General features: G+C 39.0%; 1 protein-coding gene across 1 annotated transcript in view; it reads left to right on the top strand.

The window, feature by feature from the left end:
* The window catches only part of mast4 (microtubule associated serine/threonine kinase family member 4), a 95,732-nt gene that overhangs the window by 27,624 nt on the left and 47,309 nt on the right, over positions 1–20,799 (top strand). The window contains exon 4 of the mRNA XM_030742092.1: positions 17,069–17,100. Coding sequence (XP_030597952.1) covers positions 17,069–17,100 — 32 coding nt within the window. The remainder of the gene's footprint in view (positions 1–17,068; positions 17,101–20,799) is intronic.

Raw genomic sequence — 20,799 nt, 5'->3', positions numbered from 1 at the left:
GTAGAATTCTGGGTTCAATGAGCATGTTCGTGGATGCATTTCTGACCTGATGTGCTGCCTTCAGGCTTAAGCTTTGGACTCTTCCCTTGAAAACTGGGAAACTGCTCTCATCACCGGCGATAATACTTGGCTTAAAAATCTGGTCTGTTTGAAACGAATTGACATTTGCTCTCTGTACAAATTTGAGAGCCTTGGTGAAATCACAAATGCACATGAGCAAATGTTCAGAGTGGGGCTTGGACAGGGTGGACTAAAAAATAGCAGAAGAGCAGGAAATGGTGCAGAGGTGCACAAGGAGATGACCTCACAAGGGAGACTGGCCAAACTTGAGTTGGGTGAGTTTTGGTTATCTTAAAACTAAGCGCTGCTGTTCAGTGTTTAGAGACAACATGATTTTGTCTTATTCAGCTGCACATTAATGGATGCCAAATTCCTGTGTGCTACATAATAAGCAACAAGTTAGCACCTAGTATGATCCAGAAATGGTAGCAGCACTGAAAGCAGTTTAGATGTACTTGCGAAGATGAATTAAAGAGGACAGAGCCTCCTTGAACATTATGATGGTTACTGTTGAGCTTGTTACAGTGGCTGTGTACAATAGAGAAATGGGGACTTTGAGTATTGAATAAGATGAATGACCCCTCCTCTGTCTTTCTGCTGCTCTTCATCTTCATCGTGAGTCTAATGTGGAATTTTCTTAATTGTTCCTTGAAGCAGCCAAAGACTGAGCAGTGGCTAGAGACATAACAGGATTCTTTAATTTCCTCAGGTAATCTGAAGGCCATTGTTCAAGCTGAAAAAGTTGACTACTATAATCCCCTGTCCTCTGAGGTATTATGGGGTTTATTCAAAAACAGCCTAATTACCCGAGCACAGACCTGGACTTTTTACTCTCTTCCTTATCAGCACAATAACACAAATGACTGCTGCCCCCAGTCCCTGCACCAGCTCATCAGCTTTCTGTAATGCAGGTTTCAGGATGAGAAAAAGTTGATGGAGTGGTCACCTGTCTGACAATCCCTTGCACCTTCTCCACCGGTTGTAGTAGCTGTTATTCCAGGCGATAGTCTCTAAGACGAATCTTTTGAGCTTGGCTGGAGATGAGGAGAATGGAAGGGGCCCACTTAATATTCACAGAGCAGTACCACAGTGAATGGAAATGAGTGAGAGAGGGTGAAAAAAAGGAGGGGGGCAAAAAAAAAAAAAAAACACAGACTGAAACAGAATGCAAAATTGCAAGATCGAATTGGCAGCATGGCACATGGATACAACTTATTTTACAAATGCTAATAATTCAGGATGGCGTGGGGACATGGAGTTAGTGAGTGTGAAGATCTGTGATCACTTACCGACTGCCTCAGAACTAATTTCTGCGGAGCTGTACCAGTGCATGAAATTGTTGGAAATTGACACAGGCTATATGTCACAGGTTGTGCCGGTTGATTCCAGCGTGATGGTGATTCAGTGTTGCGTTGTTTAGAATGAAGGAAGCGTTGCATGCGTGTAAATTGGCTCACATTTTGTAACATTTTCACAGCTAGTTTAAAAGGTCAAGGGTAACAACAGTGTACTTTAACAGTAATACTGGTTGTTGTTTTCCTTTTTTCAGATGCACTGCTTTTCTCTCTACCTCTCTTTTACTTTCACACCAGCTGTATGCTCAACTATCATGTTTTCTTTTTTTTTTTTTTTTTGTCTTGTCAATGGCCTAACCTTCAGGTGTGTATTTTTGGAGTCACTGACTGCAATAAGACCAGTGAGGTTAGTTAGTCCTGCCTGCTGCAGCCAGGATGCCAGATTCATTGTTGAGGTTGGAGCAGAACAATGCTGGGAAGGATATCCTCTCATTTTCATGGTCATCTAGGGTGCCCAAAAAGCATGGCTGCTCAGAGAAATGAGTCTTGGGACTCCCACATGCCCCCGGCACCCACCATACCTCCCATTCACTCCCACCAGTCGCTACGCTAAATTAGAACTGCCTGTCTTCTCTCTCTCTCTCTCTCTCTCTCGCTCTCTCTCTCTCTCTCTCTCTCTCTCTCTCTCTCTCGCGCTCTCGTCCTCTCTCTCTCGCTCTCTTTTCCTTTCTCTGCTCTGTCTCTCTTTTACTCCTGAAGTTGGAGAGCTGAGGAACAAGAGGAGGTGTCAGGTGACTGCCCCCCTCCAATCAGATAAGTTCTGATGGAAGTGTTTAGCAGCTGCTAAGATCAGATTTAGCCTGAGGGAGGGAGGGTGCAGGAGGCGAGCCAGTGCAGCATGGCTGTGCACCGGTAGGGAGGCATGATAAGTCGGGGCTCTGTACCATGGACGAGCCCAGCATTCTGAGGAGACGGGGGCTACAGGTAGGAAAGCAAATTGAGCTATGCCTGCGTGTGGGGCTGTGCCTGTTGGGACTTTTCCCCCTGTATCAGTGTGGTGTTTGTGAGGCTTCTGCATTGATTGCGCTTTTAACAGAGCACAGTTAGGACTTTGAGACCTTTTCTGCTTTAACACTTGGCATATTGATGTGTGCGTGTCTGTGTGAGAGAATCTCTTGGCAGGACTGTGTACACAGTATTCACCATAGCAGTTGGTAATCCTCATGTCTTTCTCTCTCTGTAAAGATTTGTAAATAATGGTTCACGTGGCTGTGTTTGTATCTAAACTGTGTTACTTTCCAAACAGCAAATCAATTCATTTTTCACATTTTATTTGTGTTAGCTGTTGGCAGGGGGAACGAGAGCTACATATTCTTGGAGAAATATTGATTACCGTATGGTGTGAGAGGGGCTTTATTGACTTTTTGTGATTATTGAGCCGACAGTGAGGCTTTTTCCTTATTGTCAGATGTCACGATTGAGGTATGAGCGGAGTTCAGGACAACAGTCAAAACAAATGATAAATTTCATTAAATTACTGTTGCCATAACTGCCAATACCACAAGATAAAAATAAAAATGTTAAGGCGGGGGGTATGTATTTTACAACATGTTTCCAGCATTATTAATTTCCTCACACCAACCCAACAAACACTGCAGCAGCTGCCATATTAAGCCTTAAACTGGACTTGATTTATAATTTTGCATACTCTAGCTGGAGCCACGTACAGAGTAATTAAGAAACATTTAAAATGAAGCCACATTTTCAAACTTGGTTCACAAACTCTATGTAATCCTTTGTAATGAGGCTGTTTTATGGCTGCAGAATTTAACCCATAAAACTGCTTTCATAATGTAGCATAACAAACAAAGGTACTGAGAATATTTGTTCTCCTTTAATATTTCATTTATTTAGCTTTTGAGGAAGTCTTAAAGAATTGGTAACGTTTGACTTCAACAGTTTTGTGAGTATAAATGTGTTGCTCTGTGATTATGAATCTTTTTGAAAGTTAAGACAGCAGAAATGCTGAAATTTAATTTAAACTCGCTGAATTTTTTTTTTTTTGATGGTCTTAATGAGTTTCTCTGGAGAAACCAATAACACTTTCTGTAATTTTTCAAAAGCTTCCAAATAGTCATTTTGAGCTCAGTTGCCCTAATCTCTCTGTTCCTTTGTTGCAAATCACCACCATCTCCCCCTCCCTGCCTTCTTCCACACAAGCCTTCTTTATGTTCCCTCACATGCACCAGCTACACCAAGCGCAGCGGACACTCCTGTGGGTTTGGCTGCAGTAGCGCTCTAACTTTCACATTCAAAAAGAAACACGGAAGTTAGTCAGGCAAATGAGTATAGCCGTTCCAGCAGCGCAGTTTCCTCATTCATTCCCAGACACGGAAGGGATGACATCATTCCTTGTTTATATTGAGTGTGAAAACAGGACAGTTTACAGTAAGGAGGGTATCTTTGGGCTCTGGGACAAATGTCGGTGTTACATTTAACTTGCTGCTTTGCTGTTGTAGTCATCAAATAAAGTGTTTGTGTCTTACTGATTCTGTTTTTAGCAACTTGTGCTTAGTCAAAATTAAATTTCCTGAAATATTTCATTTGGAATTGAATGTTTTAAGCTCTGTTTCTGCTCATTTTATAGACTTCAAGTAAAAGATTGACATAAGAACTGGCATTTTGATGCCTTGATTTTTTTTTTTTTAATTTATTTTTTAAAATTTGACACGAGTATGGAGAAAAAATATAATTAGAAGCAAAAGCAAAAAAAAATTCACTTCACAGGTGCAGGTAATCATTGCCATTCACGCATGGAAATTCCTTGCATGTAAATTCAACAACCCACACATGTAGAACTCAGCAGCCAAGCGCACAAAGAGGCCATCCTGCACGAGTGTCTGCCTGGTGAGCGCTGCAGCAGATTCACACTCTTGCAGGCGTTTCTGGTCTCGAAGCTGATTTCTGCTCGCTCAACTCAATTTGACTTTGACAGTCGGGAGGGCGGAGCACAAAAACAAATGTTGAAGACAGTGATGCCGCAACCTCAGTGATGGTTGTCAGTATTTCCACTGCTACACAGCAACAACAACAAAAAAAAAAAACAAAACTCTCAAACTGTTATTTAATTTGGCAAAGTAGATTTTTTATTTTTTCCTCCTGAACTGTAAAGAAATATAAAGTATAAAACAGCACTTATGTTGCTGCCAGAGTGTAGCTTGGTTTAACATAGTAAACTGAACCTGTCAGTCAAAAGTTAGAGCAGAGCTACCTGTGAGAGTGTGAATCCACTGCAGCGCTCGCCAAGCAGACTGGTGTGCATGATGGCCTCTTTGTGCGCCGGCTGCCGAGTTCTACGAGTGTGGGTTGTTGAATTTACGTGCGAGGAATTCAGTTGAGAGAGTGGCAATGAATTCTTGCTCATGTGAAATGAAATTATTTGCTTGTGATTGTTTTCTCATGCTCTGCTTTTGTCACACACATTTCCATACATAAGTGGCTGTATTCCAAACCCAAAGTCTTAGCTAGCTTGCGTAACAAGCTGTATCCATTTTCTCTGGGATACTGGGTAACTGCATACACATAATATACAATTTAAATGCTACAGCTGGAGAGGTCTAGTTCAGTGGTTCAGATTATTTGTGGGGAAGTGTAGCAGACAGTGACTCCAGGAAGCCATGTCCTTCATAAATGAATAATTCACAACCTTATGTATGTTTATTTTTGCTCTAAAGTTGCCAAGTCCAGTTTAAAAATAATAATTAAAACGGCAAACCTCAAGTAGCCACTTGAGAAACTACAGTTTTTGTTTTTTTTTTTTGTTCCCCCCCCCCCCCCCCCCCCATTTCATCCCATTTCTTTTTTTTTTTTTTAGCTTAACATAAAGACCAGACACTGAAATTACATCTATCTGCACTCTGTCTCTTAGCTGGAAGCAGGCCTTTCACACTTGATGCTAAGCTCAGCTAATGGGTTGCTGGATGTTATTTAATGGACACTAGAATATTTCTACAGTCCTGAAATGAAATATTATATATGGACAATATTTATGTTCCAGTCTGTTATGAGGTCCAGTGAAACTCTTCATCTATTAAAACAGAAATATCCAAAACATTGAAAAAAGTGTTCAGTCCATATTCATTTCACTACCCCCCCCCCCCCCCCCCCCCCCCCCCCCCCCCACACACACACACACACACAAATATAGTACTGAGCAATAGAATTTGGTTATGTTTTGGTGAAAAACTGTCAATTTTTGATTTAGTTTTCAATCAGTTAAAACAAAAGAAGACCTTAGTTTGCATCTTGAAGCCTAATGAATATGACAGTGAGCAGAATTTATTTTTAGGCTTTTTGAAAACAACCGTGACTAACCAACAATACGCAGGAGGATTGTCTCCCAGCATCAGACGCATTAATGAGTTCTCTAAATGAACTGCTCAGTCAAAGTGTGTTGAGCTCAGTTTAGTTTGAATGTTTCAGTGTTATCAGTATATTATTGGTAAGTGAAGAGGAAATTAATCATGTTCTCTTTAGTATTAATGAATACTGCTGATGCAGCAGTTTACCTGTACCTGGTTTTCATGTGTGTGTATATAGCTGCCATGTTTCTGCATTACATAAAATTTGTTGGAATTCTCTTGATTTTAATGATGCCTACAGCAGCTGCACTTGCCCTTCATCTTAATTAGGAGCAGCATGTCAGAAGCTACTGTGTTGCATTGTGAGCTTTACTGTACTTCTGACATCCATCTACCACCACCTCATAATAAAAGGTACCAATCGAAACGAGTACAGTGACATTGTGTGCCTCCAAAGAGCCGTTTGTGTGAAGTGGTGTGAGCCAGCTGGTGAGATGCAGCCTGGCCGACAGATTATGATGGTGCAGCACCAGAAAGTCCATTTGCTTTCACATTTTGTGCATTTTGTTAAAGCTAACCCATTTAAATTTAACATAATGCTAATTTCACAACAGCAAAAACTACTTTAGTGAAGCACCAAAGAAAACTCTTATCTGGGGGGGGGGGGGGATTGGGGCAGCATTGTTTTGCTAGAAGAGGCAAACAGCTTCTCTGCTGAAATGTCCTTGTGCTAGACATTGAGTTTCTATGAACTCCAGCGGTACTTGATTTGCACAATGAAAGGGTCACATTAAAAGATGTGTATTTTTTTTTTTTTTTTCCCCTTAAGGAAGAATAACCACAAATGGAAACATCATTACTGAGATATGACATTTGAGGGAGTATGACTCTAAATTGCTACTTAGGAGAAATACTGTACAATAATTTATCAAGGAGAAATTGTTCATGGTAAACTAAGTTTTATATCTTACAAGCTTAGAGATTATGTTTTGAAAGGCAAAATTTGTCTAAAGTGTTGGGTTTTTCATCTCTTGTTGTTAAACGTCTTGTGGCATCAGCCTCTACTTTTGCATCTTTCCAAAGCCCTGACAGTACCTACTGTTTAAACAACTCATGTCTCATCGTTTTTGCTTGGCAGTGCTTTCTCATCTCCAGCTGTTCGTACCGTCTGTTGTCTGAGTTTGTACATCACTTCCATCACTTGTTTGCTCCTGTCAAACATCAACAAACCAATCTACATTAAAAACTGAGGGGAGCGATCAGCTATATGCAAATCCCAATTACAAATATGAAAGGTACACTTTTTTTTTTTTTTAAATGAACTGAAAAGCATTAACAATGACAACAGCAATCATATTTGTAAACACAAAAGTGTTATATCACCGAGCAACTGTAGGCTTTGTTATATTTCAAATAAACTGTATCAGCAGACTGGCAGGTCCCCATGTTGTTGCACATTAATATGTGCTATTGCCAGAAGGTTTGCTGTGTCTCCCATCACAGTCTCAAAGAGCATGGAGGAGATTCCAGGAGACAGGCAGTTACTCTAGGAGAGCTGGACAGGGCCGTAGAAGGTCCTTAACTCATCAGCAGGACCACTGTCTGCTCTGTTGTGCAAGGAGGAAAAGGATGAGCACAGCCAGAGCCCTACAAAATGAGCTCCAGCAGCCACTGGTGTAAGTGTCTCTGACCAAACAATCAGAAACAGACTTCATGAAGGTGGCCTGAGGACGTCATCTGACCTCATCTAGTGGCCTCGGTGCTTGGCTCAGTGCTCAGCTCAGTGATGCCCTGGTCAAGATCTGGGAGGAGATCCTCCAGGACACCATCTGTTGTCTCATTAGGAGCACGTCTCTATGTTGTCAGGCATACATAGAAGCACATACAAACTGAGTACCATTTTGAGTTGCTGCGATGAAGCTTTTCTGTACTTTGGCCAAATGGACTAGCCTCCCATCATTTTTTTTTCACTTTGATTTTCAGGAGTATATTTGAATTCAGCCTCTGTAGGTAATTTTTATTTCCACGTGTTGGGAAATAATGCCCACCCATATCAGTATAGATAGCCAGCATGATTTTTTTTTTTCCCCACTGAGATCTGATGTTTGAAGAGTTTCTCAAAAAATTTGAGCAGTATATAAACCATGAATACAAATTTTACTATAAGGCCAAACTAAAGTCCAGCCTGTGTCCATTGTTAAAAGTTAAACTAATTTCTTTAGACATCACGGTGGTGTTCTTTGTACCAGATTATCAGATTTGTAGCTAGAGTCAAATATAAAATCATATCAAGTTAAAAATGCCAATGTCTAGTGCTGCCACAGTGGTAATATGCACTCACTTTGTTAGTTGCATCTTGCTAAAACTGGGTTGGGCCCCCTTTTACTTTCAGAACTGCCTTAATTCTAAATGGGACAGATTCAACACGGTGCTGGAAACATTCCTCAGATTTTTAAGTTGTACTTTAAGTTGGTGTTAAGGTTCCATTGTCATCAGACTGAAAGGAACTCCTCATATATAAAAAAAAAAACAAAATGGAGGTCATCAAATTAAAAGAACATTAAGCTGGGTGCCAATCTTGTAATGACTTGTTTCATTCTTGCAGCACTGGATGAGGCAGTGAATTAAGCATTTATGACATTTAACATCCTGCTACGAGCAAAACTGTGAGGATGCCAGACGATTTAATCAGCGAAGCATTCTAACAGTGTATGCACTTCACTGTTGAATCTCCTCCTCCTGGTGCAGTAATTGATATCTTTCAGTGTGAGCTAGGCATAATGGAAGAAAATATTACTTCAGACAGTAGGCGTGGGTTTACTGATGTAAGCGTCATGGTTAATGAAAGCCAGCTGCTCAGATTTCATTTTTTTGTGATCAAACCTTAGTTCTATTGTTTAATGTCATTGTTGTTGTTTAATCTAACCTCTTGTTTGCACTTTAAGGGCAGTGAATGCACTTTAAGATCTGGTCTATCCTCCCTATACCACATTAGGAGCTCTATTCATTTGACGTTTCTAACTTTGAAGCAGAGTTTTGCATAGATACACAAGTTAAAATTCAGTTTTGAGTAAAACCTTTAAGATCTTTTTGCTGTTCTAATGCCCAGTCCGCCATTTCATTTATTCTATCAATAAAATAACTGAACTGAACTGTGCAAAATGAGCCTATGCTCATTTTTCTTTTTAAAGAGAATTATTTTAAGAGCAACAAAATGACTGTGGTTTATGTTTGATTTAAAACGTACACCACTATGAACCTCAAAACACATTTGAACCCCCCCCCCCCCATACACACACACACACACACACACACACACACACACACATACACACGCGCATGCTTAATATGATTTTATAAAGCCCGTGTGGCGTGCCCATCAACAGTTCCATTGAACCCATAATGGCAGTGGATCCAGACCCCTATTTCCCAATAATTATCAAAGTATTTTTCCCCCTGTGTTTCTGTGAGCCTTTATCAGTTTTGTTCAGTGCTTAAGGGTGCGCTCATATGTACTCGGGTTGCAACTAATAATTACTTTTGTGATCACTTAACCTACCTCTTAATTTCTCAGTCTACAAAAAAATGTAGAAAAGGGGGAGGAAAAAAAACTTCCAGGAGCTGAAATCTGCTTGGTTTTGTTTGACCAGCTCTCTGAAACTGATTTCTTTTAGTACGTGGAAGATAAACTAAAAATCATGAGTCTGCCACCAGCAAATAGTTGCCTTTGTTCTGAAGGAAACAAATAATATTATGAATTCCATTTCAAAATAGTTGCTTTTTCTAAGCACTAGATAGATATTTTTTGCAGCTCTAATGTAACCACCAGTGGAAACTTCTTGATATTGGCTTTGCATGGGGCTGAATGGGATGTCTTTGTCTGTGTATGTTATCTTGTTTATCTGTGTTAGACTTTGCAAATGACATCCATGCAGCCATCCTTTTTCTCAGCTGCTTATCTATCTATGGCTGCAGGTGGCAGAGTGGTGTTGGGATTACTGACTCTTCAGTCTATATGTTCAGTGTTTTCCTCACTATCAAAATGACACATAGCCTGCAGCTGCAATTTGCTAAGGATTCCCACGACTCAATCAGTATTGATATTTGATATAAAGTAGCATAGATTGGGGCAGGAATCCCGAGTGATCATTATGACATGCTATAGTAACATCCAGATGGGATATGTATTCAGGAGACTAAGCTTAGTTTACTCTGATACCACTCAAGGTGTTGATTTGATGACATTTTGACTTGATAAAAGAATGGGCATTTCCTTGCTAGTCAGCAGAAAACTACAGTTAAAATAAGTGCACTTTTGATCTTGAAATGTAGGAAAATCCAAAATAAATCAAGGGGAATTATTAATGAAGCATTACACACAGGCCTTTTTACAAGAGCAACACCAACGCTTTGATGTGGTGTCTTAGACATGAAGTGTTGCTGCTAGAAGGCATTCATTGACGTTTACTCTGTGGAACAAAACACACCTCAGGTTCATCGTGTTACAAATCTTTCAGTGCCAAAGATGTTACTGGATAAACAGATGATGATATGGACAAGATTCACTTTCATTGCTGATTTCTTAGACTGACACTTTTTCATGGCGTTACACTGTTCTTATTGGCTATTTGACAGCTATGCAAGGATCATGAAATGTAATGGCAATGCGTGTAGTGATAATGAGCATCAATCTGATTTTACGAACATGTCAGATCTGCTGTGTTCTTAAATTAGACCTTAAATATTAGTTTTAAATAAGAGCTTTTCATATCTAGTTTTGTCATTTGTGCACTTGAAACTCATGTCCCAATGCTACAGATATTGTCATTTAAGTTTGAACTACAACTATGGGATTTAAATAAAAGGTCAATGTGAAGTTTGTGTTTTGTTTAAATTTGGTTAGAAAACTCTCTGAATGTGCTGAACCAACAATAATCTGTTTAAATAATGTAGCTGAAAAGGAACTTTAGAAATTACACTCATAAATTAGTTATAAAAAACTAAGGTTATTAAATGTAAGGGGTGAATGTGGTGGTGGAATTGGAGAGATTAGATGAATCATTAAAAACTATGATTTGTTAAATATTGTGAAATTTATATTAAAGGTATGCTCAAACGTCTTCTGGCAGTCGCTGATTGTCTCTTTATTCTACCTGATCTGGGTAGTGATGGTGTTTCTAAAAGTCTGAGACTTTGACAATGACATGCAATTCAGGATCCAATGACACTCTGACCACATCCAGTCAGTATACAGTTTCTGTAAGGATAAAATGTCCTAAGAGGTGACGTCTGTTGGCACTACGAAGAAGCAAGAAAAGAAAAATGTTTCTATGATGTTCGTCAACACACCTGAAGTTGATGTAACCGTAAATATATAAGCCATAAATTCTTGACTTGGGAATTTTAGACTGGCTTGTCTTCAATTTTTTTTTTTTTTTTTTTTAAATGAACTTATAGTAAGTTGTACAGCTTTACACGAAGGCTTACTTATCTTAAGCCTAAAAAGTTAGCTAGCGTATCTCGAGGCTAACTAAAAGCCAGTTTCCATGGTAACAACCAGTGAAACCTGCTCACTGGTGGCACCAAATAACAAAAAGGAGTAAAGCATGCTTCATACACTGGTTTGTTATGGAGAAGGTAATAAAGAAAGGAAAGAAGAGATGGCACTTATCTGTTATACAGCAGTGATTTATGACTATCAAAGAAAACCAGAGTCTGACTGTGCTGCTGAGCTTTGCCATGCTATTAATCAATTGCCTGAATTACTGGCACTTATTCAATCCAATTTCATTTTACGGCACCAATTAACAACAGTTGGAACAGTGGTAAATAGGGTTCTGCACCAAAACCCTCCTTGTGATTGCTTTGCTCACTAGTAGATTGCTGCGGTCACCTTTAAAATGTTTCCGGTCGACATTGCACACCTGAGTTTCACAACTGCTTAGCAAATAGTTGGCAGGTGTATACAGTGTATATATATATTTTTTTTTTTGACCAATTTCACCTAGTGATAGTAAGCAACCTACTGTAACCACTTGTCAACTAGTTAGGGAATACATCCCCTTCCCCCTAATCCTAGTGACCAGTGATTACCAGGGGTCACTGTCTGGTCTCTAGAACCCAGGCCTTAGCAGTCAATCGCATACTACTGTATCTGCCAGCAACCTTCAGCAATCGCTTGTAGATCGTCAAGGAATATTCATCCAGGCTTCAGGTTATAGGAAGCTGGAGTTTATGGGATCCCCTGAGTATGTTGAACTCAATTCATGGTACAAGGCTTGGGTAGTCCACTTGGCCATTGCAGAACTTTCCACATTTACATTCAAAAACCCACAGATTGATTTCACAGAATATTTTTTTTCCTCTTCTGCATTTGCCTGAATCTGGGCAGAAAGTACAGCTCTGTTCACTTTATTATTCATCTGTTTCTTCAGTCTTCTGTCACATCAGTTAACATCAGTGATCCATTGCCATTTGAAGCAATGCATGGCTATACATCACCATTGTTCCAGTGTGTTTAATGCTTTTAGATCACGAGCTATTACAAGCCTTTGCCTATTTTATTAAAGAGCTATTTCATTAAACACGATTGTTAACTGACACAATCTTCCTGGCACACTGAGACAGTGTTGTTACTGGAAAATGTAAAATGAAAATGGTATAAAAAATTTGGACAGGATTTGTAACTTCTTTTTTCAGTTAGTTTCTGCAAGTTCAAGAATTTCATGAGCTTTTCAACGATGCTGTTTTGTGGAATAAAAATGGTCATGTCAATTCTCAGTCTGTTAGATCAGCACTGCTTTATTTATACAAGGAAAATATGATTCTGACAAAAGCCAAACATTAGAGGTAGAACTAGTCTCACTACTGTTTGACTAAAATTATAGTCAGTGTTATCTAAAAGTATTTGCTGTCAGTAATGGACCCCTTTCTCTGCACAAGCTTTGCTTACTCAGAAAGGTGTCAAAAGTCTCAAACATCAAAAGCATGAAGAGATGAGACATTTATTTTACTTTATGTGAATATGTTCCTGAGGCATGATTTGATTTCACACACATACATTTATTTTACAGACTTCACACTGTGATTTGGTGTTCTGTGATTGGTAGCTTTTCCATCACTGTAAGTCATTCAATGCTTGGTAATTAGTGTTGTGTTAGCTCCGGTCATGTCTCTCAAGGAAACACTCTGCCCTTGGTCTTCAGAAGGCACCAGGGGAAACCAGACATTAAGCCCTAATTGATAGCAAGGGGAGAGTGGGGCTTAGCATCTTTTCTGCTGACTGTAGCAGCCAATACATATCAACTCATTGTCCTACACTGTTTGAGACAAAGGACCTGCTCTTATCAGGCTGTTATTATTAGACAATAAAACATCTGATGATCAAATCTTTGGGATTTGTAGCCCCAAAACGAAACACATCCAGACCCTGGTTATTTATCTTGTTTTAAGCATCGAAAGGACAAATCTACACTGAAGGATTTGAAGTAATCAGAGCTGAAACAGCACACAGAATGACGATAAAACACCTGAGTTCTTTGCAGGAATGTGTAAACAAACTGTCCTGTTAAGTCTAAGGGGGATATAATGATCTGTACACTGGGATTGTCTGTCACTGTGTCTCATGTTAGTCCTTGACTTGCATGGCTGTTCATGTGGTGCTGGTACAACAGATGCTATAGCAGCAGCAGTGGCTTCATTTGTGGTTTGATGAATTTTATTTATTTGTTCCTGGCAACTTTTAGAGAGAAATTCTTTGGAGTGCTTTCCTGAAACATACCAATTAATTTCTTTAAAGGAGCTGAACATTTGTAGGTGTTGAATGCATTATGGATTAATGCACTGAAGGTGGTGTTTGCGTGTCACTTGTCAAGAAATCGAGATGGCAGCAGGTGGTGTCAGGCCTAATAATTTTTTTATTTTGAATTGTAGCTTTTTTTGTCTTGCCATGCTGTCAGCAGTTGCTGTGGTGGATTCAGTTGATTTGCAGCTCCAAATGAAGAATGCCAACATTTTGGTGCAGAAAAATATACTCTAGCAAACTTTTCTTTACTGTGACTGAATGGCATTTGAATGCTTTAGAAATAAAATATTATAACACTATGGCTTCTACTTTCTGGTGAAATTCCCGGATTTTGGGGACCATCCACTCCAGTGGAGCTGCCTCAGTAGTCCAAATCTGTAACACACATATCTCCAAGTGCAGTACTACATCTTATTAAAAATGCTTCCTTCAAAGCTCAAGACTGACAGCTTGGCTTTGTTTCTATTCCCTGCTTAAGTTATATCCAGTTGCCCATCAATTATCCTTTGGGAGAAACGCACATCAGCTTGTCATTGGAGAGACAGGGGAAATTACCTATCTGGCAGCACTTGGACTTTATTGCAGCCAAGACAGCTTCTTGAAGCTTGTGCTGGAGAAGCAAGGATCAGGCTAGGACTTATGGAGTAGGTCCTATCAGTAGATGGATCTTTCTGAAATTAGGGAAATCCTTGGAGCTGGTTGTGCTCTTAGATATAAACAAATTTAGATATAACTCCAGATGTGGACAAGTTCAACACATCATTCTCAGTCAGTCATAACAAAGTTAAAATTGACAGCAGTCAATCCGGAAGAAATAACCAAATTTTGACAATGATGTTCACTTAGGTATCCTTCCATGGAAAAAATGATTGAAACCGCATAAAACACCTGGCAAAGATTGCTAAATCTAGCAATTGTAAATAATCCAAATGTCTTATGGGACCCCTGTTAGTATGGTTGAATACACACATCTTAACTGGTTGGCAAATGGTCACTGGAGGTTGCTAGCAGTTGCTAGTGTGAAATTGGTCACAAAGAGTTATATGGTGCTGCATTTTAAACCACCTTGTGAATGCTTTGATTGCTAGCAAACTTTCGTGGTTGCCCATAGTTTGCATGGCAGACCTCAACTTGTCCACAAACACACACCAACTACATGCCAAGCAGTAGTGATACTGTGAAAAGACACCGAGACAATTTGCCTTCTACGTTAAAATGTGTGTTTTACAGTTTTACATTGCAAATGATTAAACTTTTACTTTGAAGCAGAATGTTCTCAGTTTGTTTCATTATTGCTCAGGGAATAAAGGCAAATTGTTTGCAAACAAGTCGGTGTTTTCCATGAAAGCTGCGAGCAAAGCAGTCACAAAGAGGATTTTGGTATAGCACCTTCTTTGACTGTTTTCACCTTGTGACTGCCACCAGCCTTTAGAAACCATTTGCCAACTGGTTGGAGAATACCCCCGCCCCCCCCTAGTGACCAGAGGTTGCCAGGGGGTCATCAACTGATCTTCTGAGGCCGCTTTTCCACTGATGAGGTGCCAGCATTTGAACCATTCAGAGGTTTTTCCACCGCGAACGCACTCGGTGTTCGGACGAAAAACGGGTTCAACTCGGGGCCCCACACTCATACGTAAAGGATAAGCTGGTCTCAAACCAAGAATGCGTGACGAAAGCGGCAGATTGGCGTGATTCTGCCATCTCAATGTAAAGTTTTCTACCGCTATTTCACTGCATGGTGTGTAATCCATGAGAAAAGTGATGCTATTTTCACGACTGTGAATTAGGTTGGAGCCTAAGGCTGAACTTGCTGCTTTGTATCAGTTCATATCACAGATAAATGGACAAAAAGTGCGTACTTGTCATCTTGCTCATAATCGCTGTATGTGTTTATCTCTGTACTGCACACAGATGCTGCAGTAGTTTTGCTTGGACTGTAAAATGTGTTTGCAGCACAAGAAAGGGGAGCGTGTTCTCCAACATTTGTGCTCTTCGGCTTCAGTCCAGACGAGGACCCGCGCACACTCGTACGTAAAGGATCAGTTCACAAAGCACGGTGGAAACGCAGGCCCGTTCTTAAGGGTTTCGCTGGTTCATTGAAACCAGCACTGGCACGAGAACCGGCACATTGGCGGTGGAAAAGTAGCAAGAATGAATCGAAAACACATTAGAGCTCACTTTCCTCTAAACTTAGTGTAGATTTTTATCCATTCCTTCAGCTATGCCATTGTGTTTACCTTCAGGAAGAAAACCAGCGAGGCTTTCAGTCCTGAAATCTCGGAAGTCTTTTATATTTTTGGCTCTTCAGTAACTTTTTACCATTTCTTTGATGTCACAATACAGTTTGACTTCTGTATTTTGGAGACTGGACTCAGCTGCTGATATTTAAAAAAAACAAAAAAACCACCATAAGTAGTTTTCAAGATTGATCAACATGTTTAGCACGCTGTTTAATGACTGCAAGAAATTTGCAGCTCTGTAAATTTTTACATGCAGTATTTATTTTTTTAAAGATTTTTTTCAAGTAACAAGCTTGTTTAAAAAAAAAAAAAAAAAAAACCCACCCCCAAGAAATCAATGAGGGCATTGCTGTTTGCTGGGCTGTTGCAGTACATGCAGTAAATTCCTGCTGTGTAACTTTACTTTCTACAGCTGGTTTTTAGCCCCCCCCCCCCCCCCCCCCCCCCCCCATTTTTTTTTTTTTTTTTTTTTTTTAGTACAGCATTTAAACAAAGATCTGTAGAAGAAGTGGACCAGACATCAAGTTGCATTTACACCATAAGGAGGCTGTGAAATTGATTTTTATACCTTATGTAAACAATCTGCAAGTAACAGAAATTTCATTGAAATCATTTGAAGCATGCAGATTAATTTTATTACAGCTGTTACATGATTTAAGTGAGCTGTTTGAAATCCAGATGCAGATTCTTCCAGTTCTCTGGGAATGGATATAACAGCTTGATACCAGCTCTGTGATCTCCAAACATATGTTGGCTGTTTTTGGAAGGCGTTAACGCGCTGCAGCAGCTGAAAGGCAGAAGAGATTAAAGTTTATGATGGAACTGCAGTTGCTACCTTAATTATCACCTCTTTTTTGTTTTTAAACGTTAATATTATATTGAATTTCATCTTTGTAAAGCAATGCTCCATCCAATGCTATCTCAGGGCGCGAGGTGGGGTACTCTCTGGACAGGTCGCCAGCCTGTTGCAGGGCTAACACAGAGAGACAGACAACCATTCACTCAGATTCATGCCTATAGGCAATTTAGAGTAATCAGTTACCTCCACACCACTGTGCTGACCACAGATTTAAAAAAAAAAAAAAAATCTATGCACATCTACGTCATGAAATCTGCTACAGCAGCTTTTGTCTAAGTAGCAACTCTGCATAAATAACACAAAGTAACCTTTTAATGTTGACTTTCTTCTGTGTTAGTAATAACTTCATAATGCATGTTTCAAATGCAAAAAGAATGCCAAAGACTAAGATGCAACATAGCACATTGTTTTAATTTTGGTACTTAAAACTCTTTTGTTTTCATTTACAGAAGGAGCTGAGTCTTCCCAGAAGAGGCAGTTTGTAAGTACCAGCATAAATGTTACAGAGACACAAAGTAAATACCTACCATTTAAACTGAGTGGCTTACTAAGTTGGGCTTTTACACTCAAACACATTTCCAAGTATTCTGACTGATACCTTGGTGGAGAGATGCTGGGAGTTGCATCATGTAATTGTCTATCAATAAAAATAGGCATTTTATTCCATCCTAATGGGCAACAAGAAACTCTAAGTGGAAACAAACCCTCCTATTTTTAATGTACTTGTTCAAATCAAAGGAGATATTTTATGAAAGACTGCAGTCATGTGAACAATGTTTTTTCAGGGCTGCATAAAGTCCTGTGAATTTTGCAGTATTAATACATTTTTTTTTGTATCACGCACTACACATTACATTTATTTAATACATAGTATAAAATAATCATGTTGCACATGTTCAAGGTTAAATGAGTGGAAGCCCTGAAATTTTAAATTAAAAAAACAAACTTCAGTGTAAATGCAAATGGGGCGTGAGTATTCTTTACAGTATTCATTGCATTTGGAAGGCTTTCAGCTTCAGTCTTATATTTTCTACATTTTATGCTTCAGACTCATCTAAAAATGTATTTTAATTATTCTTCTCTACCCACAATACTACATGAAATAGCAAAATGGTATTGTGAGTAACTTTAGGATAAAACACTGAAATGTCTTAGAATATGTGTGGCTCTCACAGATGTCTTCTCAACATGCAGCAGTTGTGCAAAATGACAAGAAGGGTGTGGAAAAATTAGAAACTCTAAAAGGTTTGCATGTGATCAAAACGGATATAATGGAATATTTCAGTCAAAGTTGTCAGTTAAGCACATTTTACTATGCAGAGGGTTGTTGTTACCAGCTATTGTGTGCTAGTTAATAAAGTATTAGCCTCATTTGGGCTCACTGCATTTTGCTTTATTTACTGAAAATAGCTATGTTGCATAACCAGTTTAGGTCAACGCGAGCTGCAAAGGTTCTGTTTTACATATTCTAGGTGCTTACTCACATTTTATCACCATAGTCTCGCAAATGGATGAATAAGGGAGAAACTGTTTGAGAGTTGGTCATCTAAAATTGTGTTTAAAATCACTTTTCTGTAAAAAATAAAAATCACTTCATAAGCAGGAGAAGAAAGGCACTTGGCATATAAATTAACCATATTAAACTTGCGCTGCGTGAGGACTCATCTTGACATGTCTGCGTATATGGCAGCTCTTGGAAAGTATGATTTACTTTGTTTGAATGGAGCTCACTGACATTTTGGAAAGTATTGTGAATATCAATTTGCATGGGGAAATACATAATTGACCTCTATTCTTATAGTGGTCTGTCTTGTCATCAGAAAAGAGCAGAGATCCACACTGAATGAAGCTGGCCTCCTCAGGCTGGCTGCTCAGATTTCAGTTCAGAAGCTTATTGAAGACGCTGCATGAGATGGAGCTTTAAGCCGTGCGAAGGCATAAAAGACTTCCTCGACATCGATTCCGCTTTAGTTTGATTTATTTTCTGGTGGCCAGAGAATTATCCATAACACGTTGTTGCTCTCACTGTCACCTCACCAGAGAGGGCAGGTACAATAATGGAGGTGACCCATTACTAACATGCTGCTGTGAGATCACCAACTGCACTGGTGTATATTTAGAGAGCTGCAACCTCTAGTGACCTTGGTAACCATAGTAATGCTGTTTGGATTTGACAAAGTTGATATGGTGGCTTCAGATGTATCAAAGCTGAAATTTATTTACAAAGCCAAAACATGTTTGTACTAATTTGTCATCTTTTAAAATAAGAGAATAGAATTTCTCTTTAGTATTGGAGCTATAATCTGACTGTGACTGGGTCACATGTTAATATGACACATAGGACCTGAGTAAGGAATATGCTAGGAAAAGGAGTTTTAAAAGAGATTGCCAGATGCTAAAGCTACATCTTGTAATCAGTGTAGAAAAAAGTGCACTGAATTCAAACTGGTTCCTCAGTGTTGTACAGAGCTCTGAACTCTGAGGTTTTCTTGTGACAGAGAGCCATCTACTGAAAATTTTATGTCATTAACATGCTGGCTGATGCCTTTTAATTAGCATTGTTCACATTCTCTTTTTGTTATTGGGGGCATTTGTGTTTTTCTTTTTCCATGCCAACAGGAGTGATGGATTGCACCTCTTTAGACTGTCATATCTAGGCTTGTTTTCAGCAGGAGTCATTCTAGTTGAGATATCGGTTTAACCTATTTATAGACTGACCTTAATAGCTGGAAGTCTTTTGCTGAGTTCAATTAAGCGACTGAAAGTCAATTATTTGTATGCAGATCAACATGGATTCACTGGATTTCTTGACCATTGTGTTTGATCCTATTTCTCATCATCAACACAAAATCACAGCCTTTTGCACTTTGACCTCAAAGGTACTAAACCTGCCATTTGGTCTGTCAACATCAGCTGCTGTGCCATGCAACAGGATATTAAAGAGGATCTGTTGACTGTAGATTCTGTTACATTTGGTTTAACAGACGCTCAACCACGCTTCATTAAGTCAGTCGTTGGAGTTGAAGCTGTTGTCAGTGTTCACTGAAATGTTTGAGTCCTAGCTTACAGCTATGGCAATATTTTAATTAGCTGGTCTACACAATGTTATAGACAGTTTATTAAAAAGAGAAAAAAAATCTGTAATGATTTCTCACACCCATAAATTTATTTATTTTTAAATTGCTTGTTTTAATAGGCCAACAGTCCAGAACACAAATATATTTAGTTTACTTCCACCGAAAATGAAGGAAAGCAGCAAATGTCTCAAATCTGGAATTTGGTTGTGGTCAAGAAATTTAGCTCGAAATGGCAACTTATTTTCCAAATTGTTACCATTTTAAGTTTCCTAGTGACAGCTATAAATTATATGACATAGGCCTAACACATTTGTGCTTTTTGTTAAAGGCTACACTAGAGCTGTAACAGTATGTGTCTACACCCCCAACTGTTCAGTACGCAGCATAAAGAAAACACCCTGCAACTCAAACACTAACTTTAAGAAGTCATTTTGCATCCATATATAATGATTTACAGTGACTGTTGTAACAGAAATTATCTATTAGGAATGTCACCAGAACTGATACTTATGATACCTTTTGATACTTTTTGATACCAAGGTTCTTAAAAAGCTATGGTTCTTGTTTTCAGAATCAGAATCAGAATACTTTATTGATCCCAAAGGGAAATTACTATTGTTACAGCTGCAACCGTTTCATTTAAACGAGTAAACCTAAAACACAATAACATACACTAAAGGCATAAAAGTATAAAGACTAAAGAGATATTTTGACTATATACACATCTAAATCTATACACATATGAAAATTGTGAGTGCAAAAATTTTTAAATAGGTGTCATTATATATATGCACAGTCCTTTTTTGTACAATGTATATGTGTTAAGTACCATCGGTAGTGTATGTACCAAGGCTGGAATTCTTGTGGAAATGAAGGGCATTCTCATCTGTCCTTACATGCTGAAGAATAAGAATGGACACAAGCACAGCAAAAACTACATGTGGCCAATAGTGCAGCTGCTGCAATAACTCTGCACCAACTCACTGATGAGACGAGCATGGAAGTGTTTGAAGTAGATGACCAAGTCAAGAGAACTGATTTGCAAAAGTTAATATGCAAACGATGCTATTGTGCTTTTCAGATCAAGGAAGGAAATGCCTCCA

This window comes from Archocentrus centrarchus, chromosome 12, assembly GCF_007364275.1.
Source record: "Archocentrus centrarchus isolate MPI-CPG fArcCen1 chromosome 12, fArcCen1, whole genome shotgun sequence".
NCBI classification, from domain to species: Eukaryota; Metazoa; Chordata; class Actinopteri; order Cichliformes; family Cichlidae; genus Archocentrus; species Archocentrus centrarchus.
Note: the sequence above shows the minus strand (reverse complement) of the source record. Positions and strands in the feature narration are given on the sequence as shown.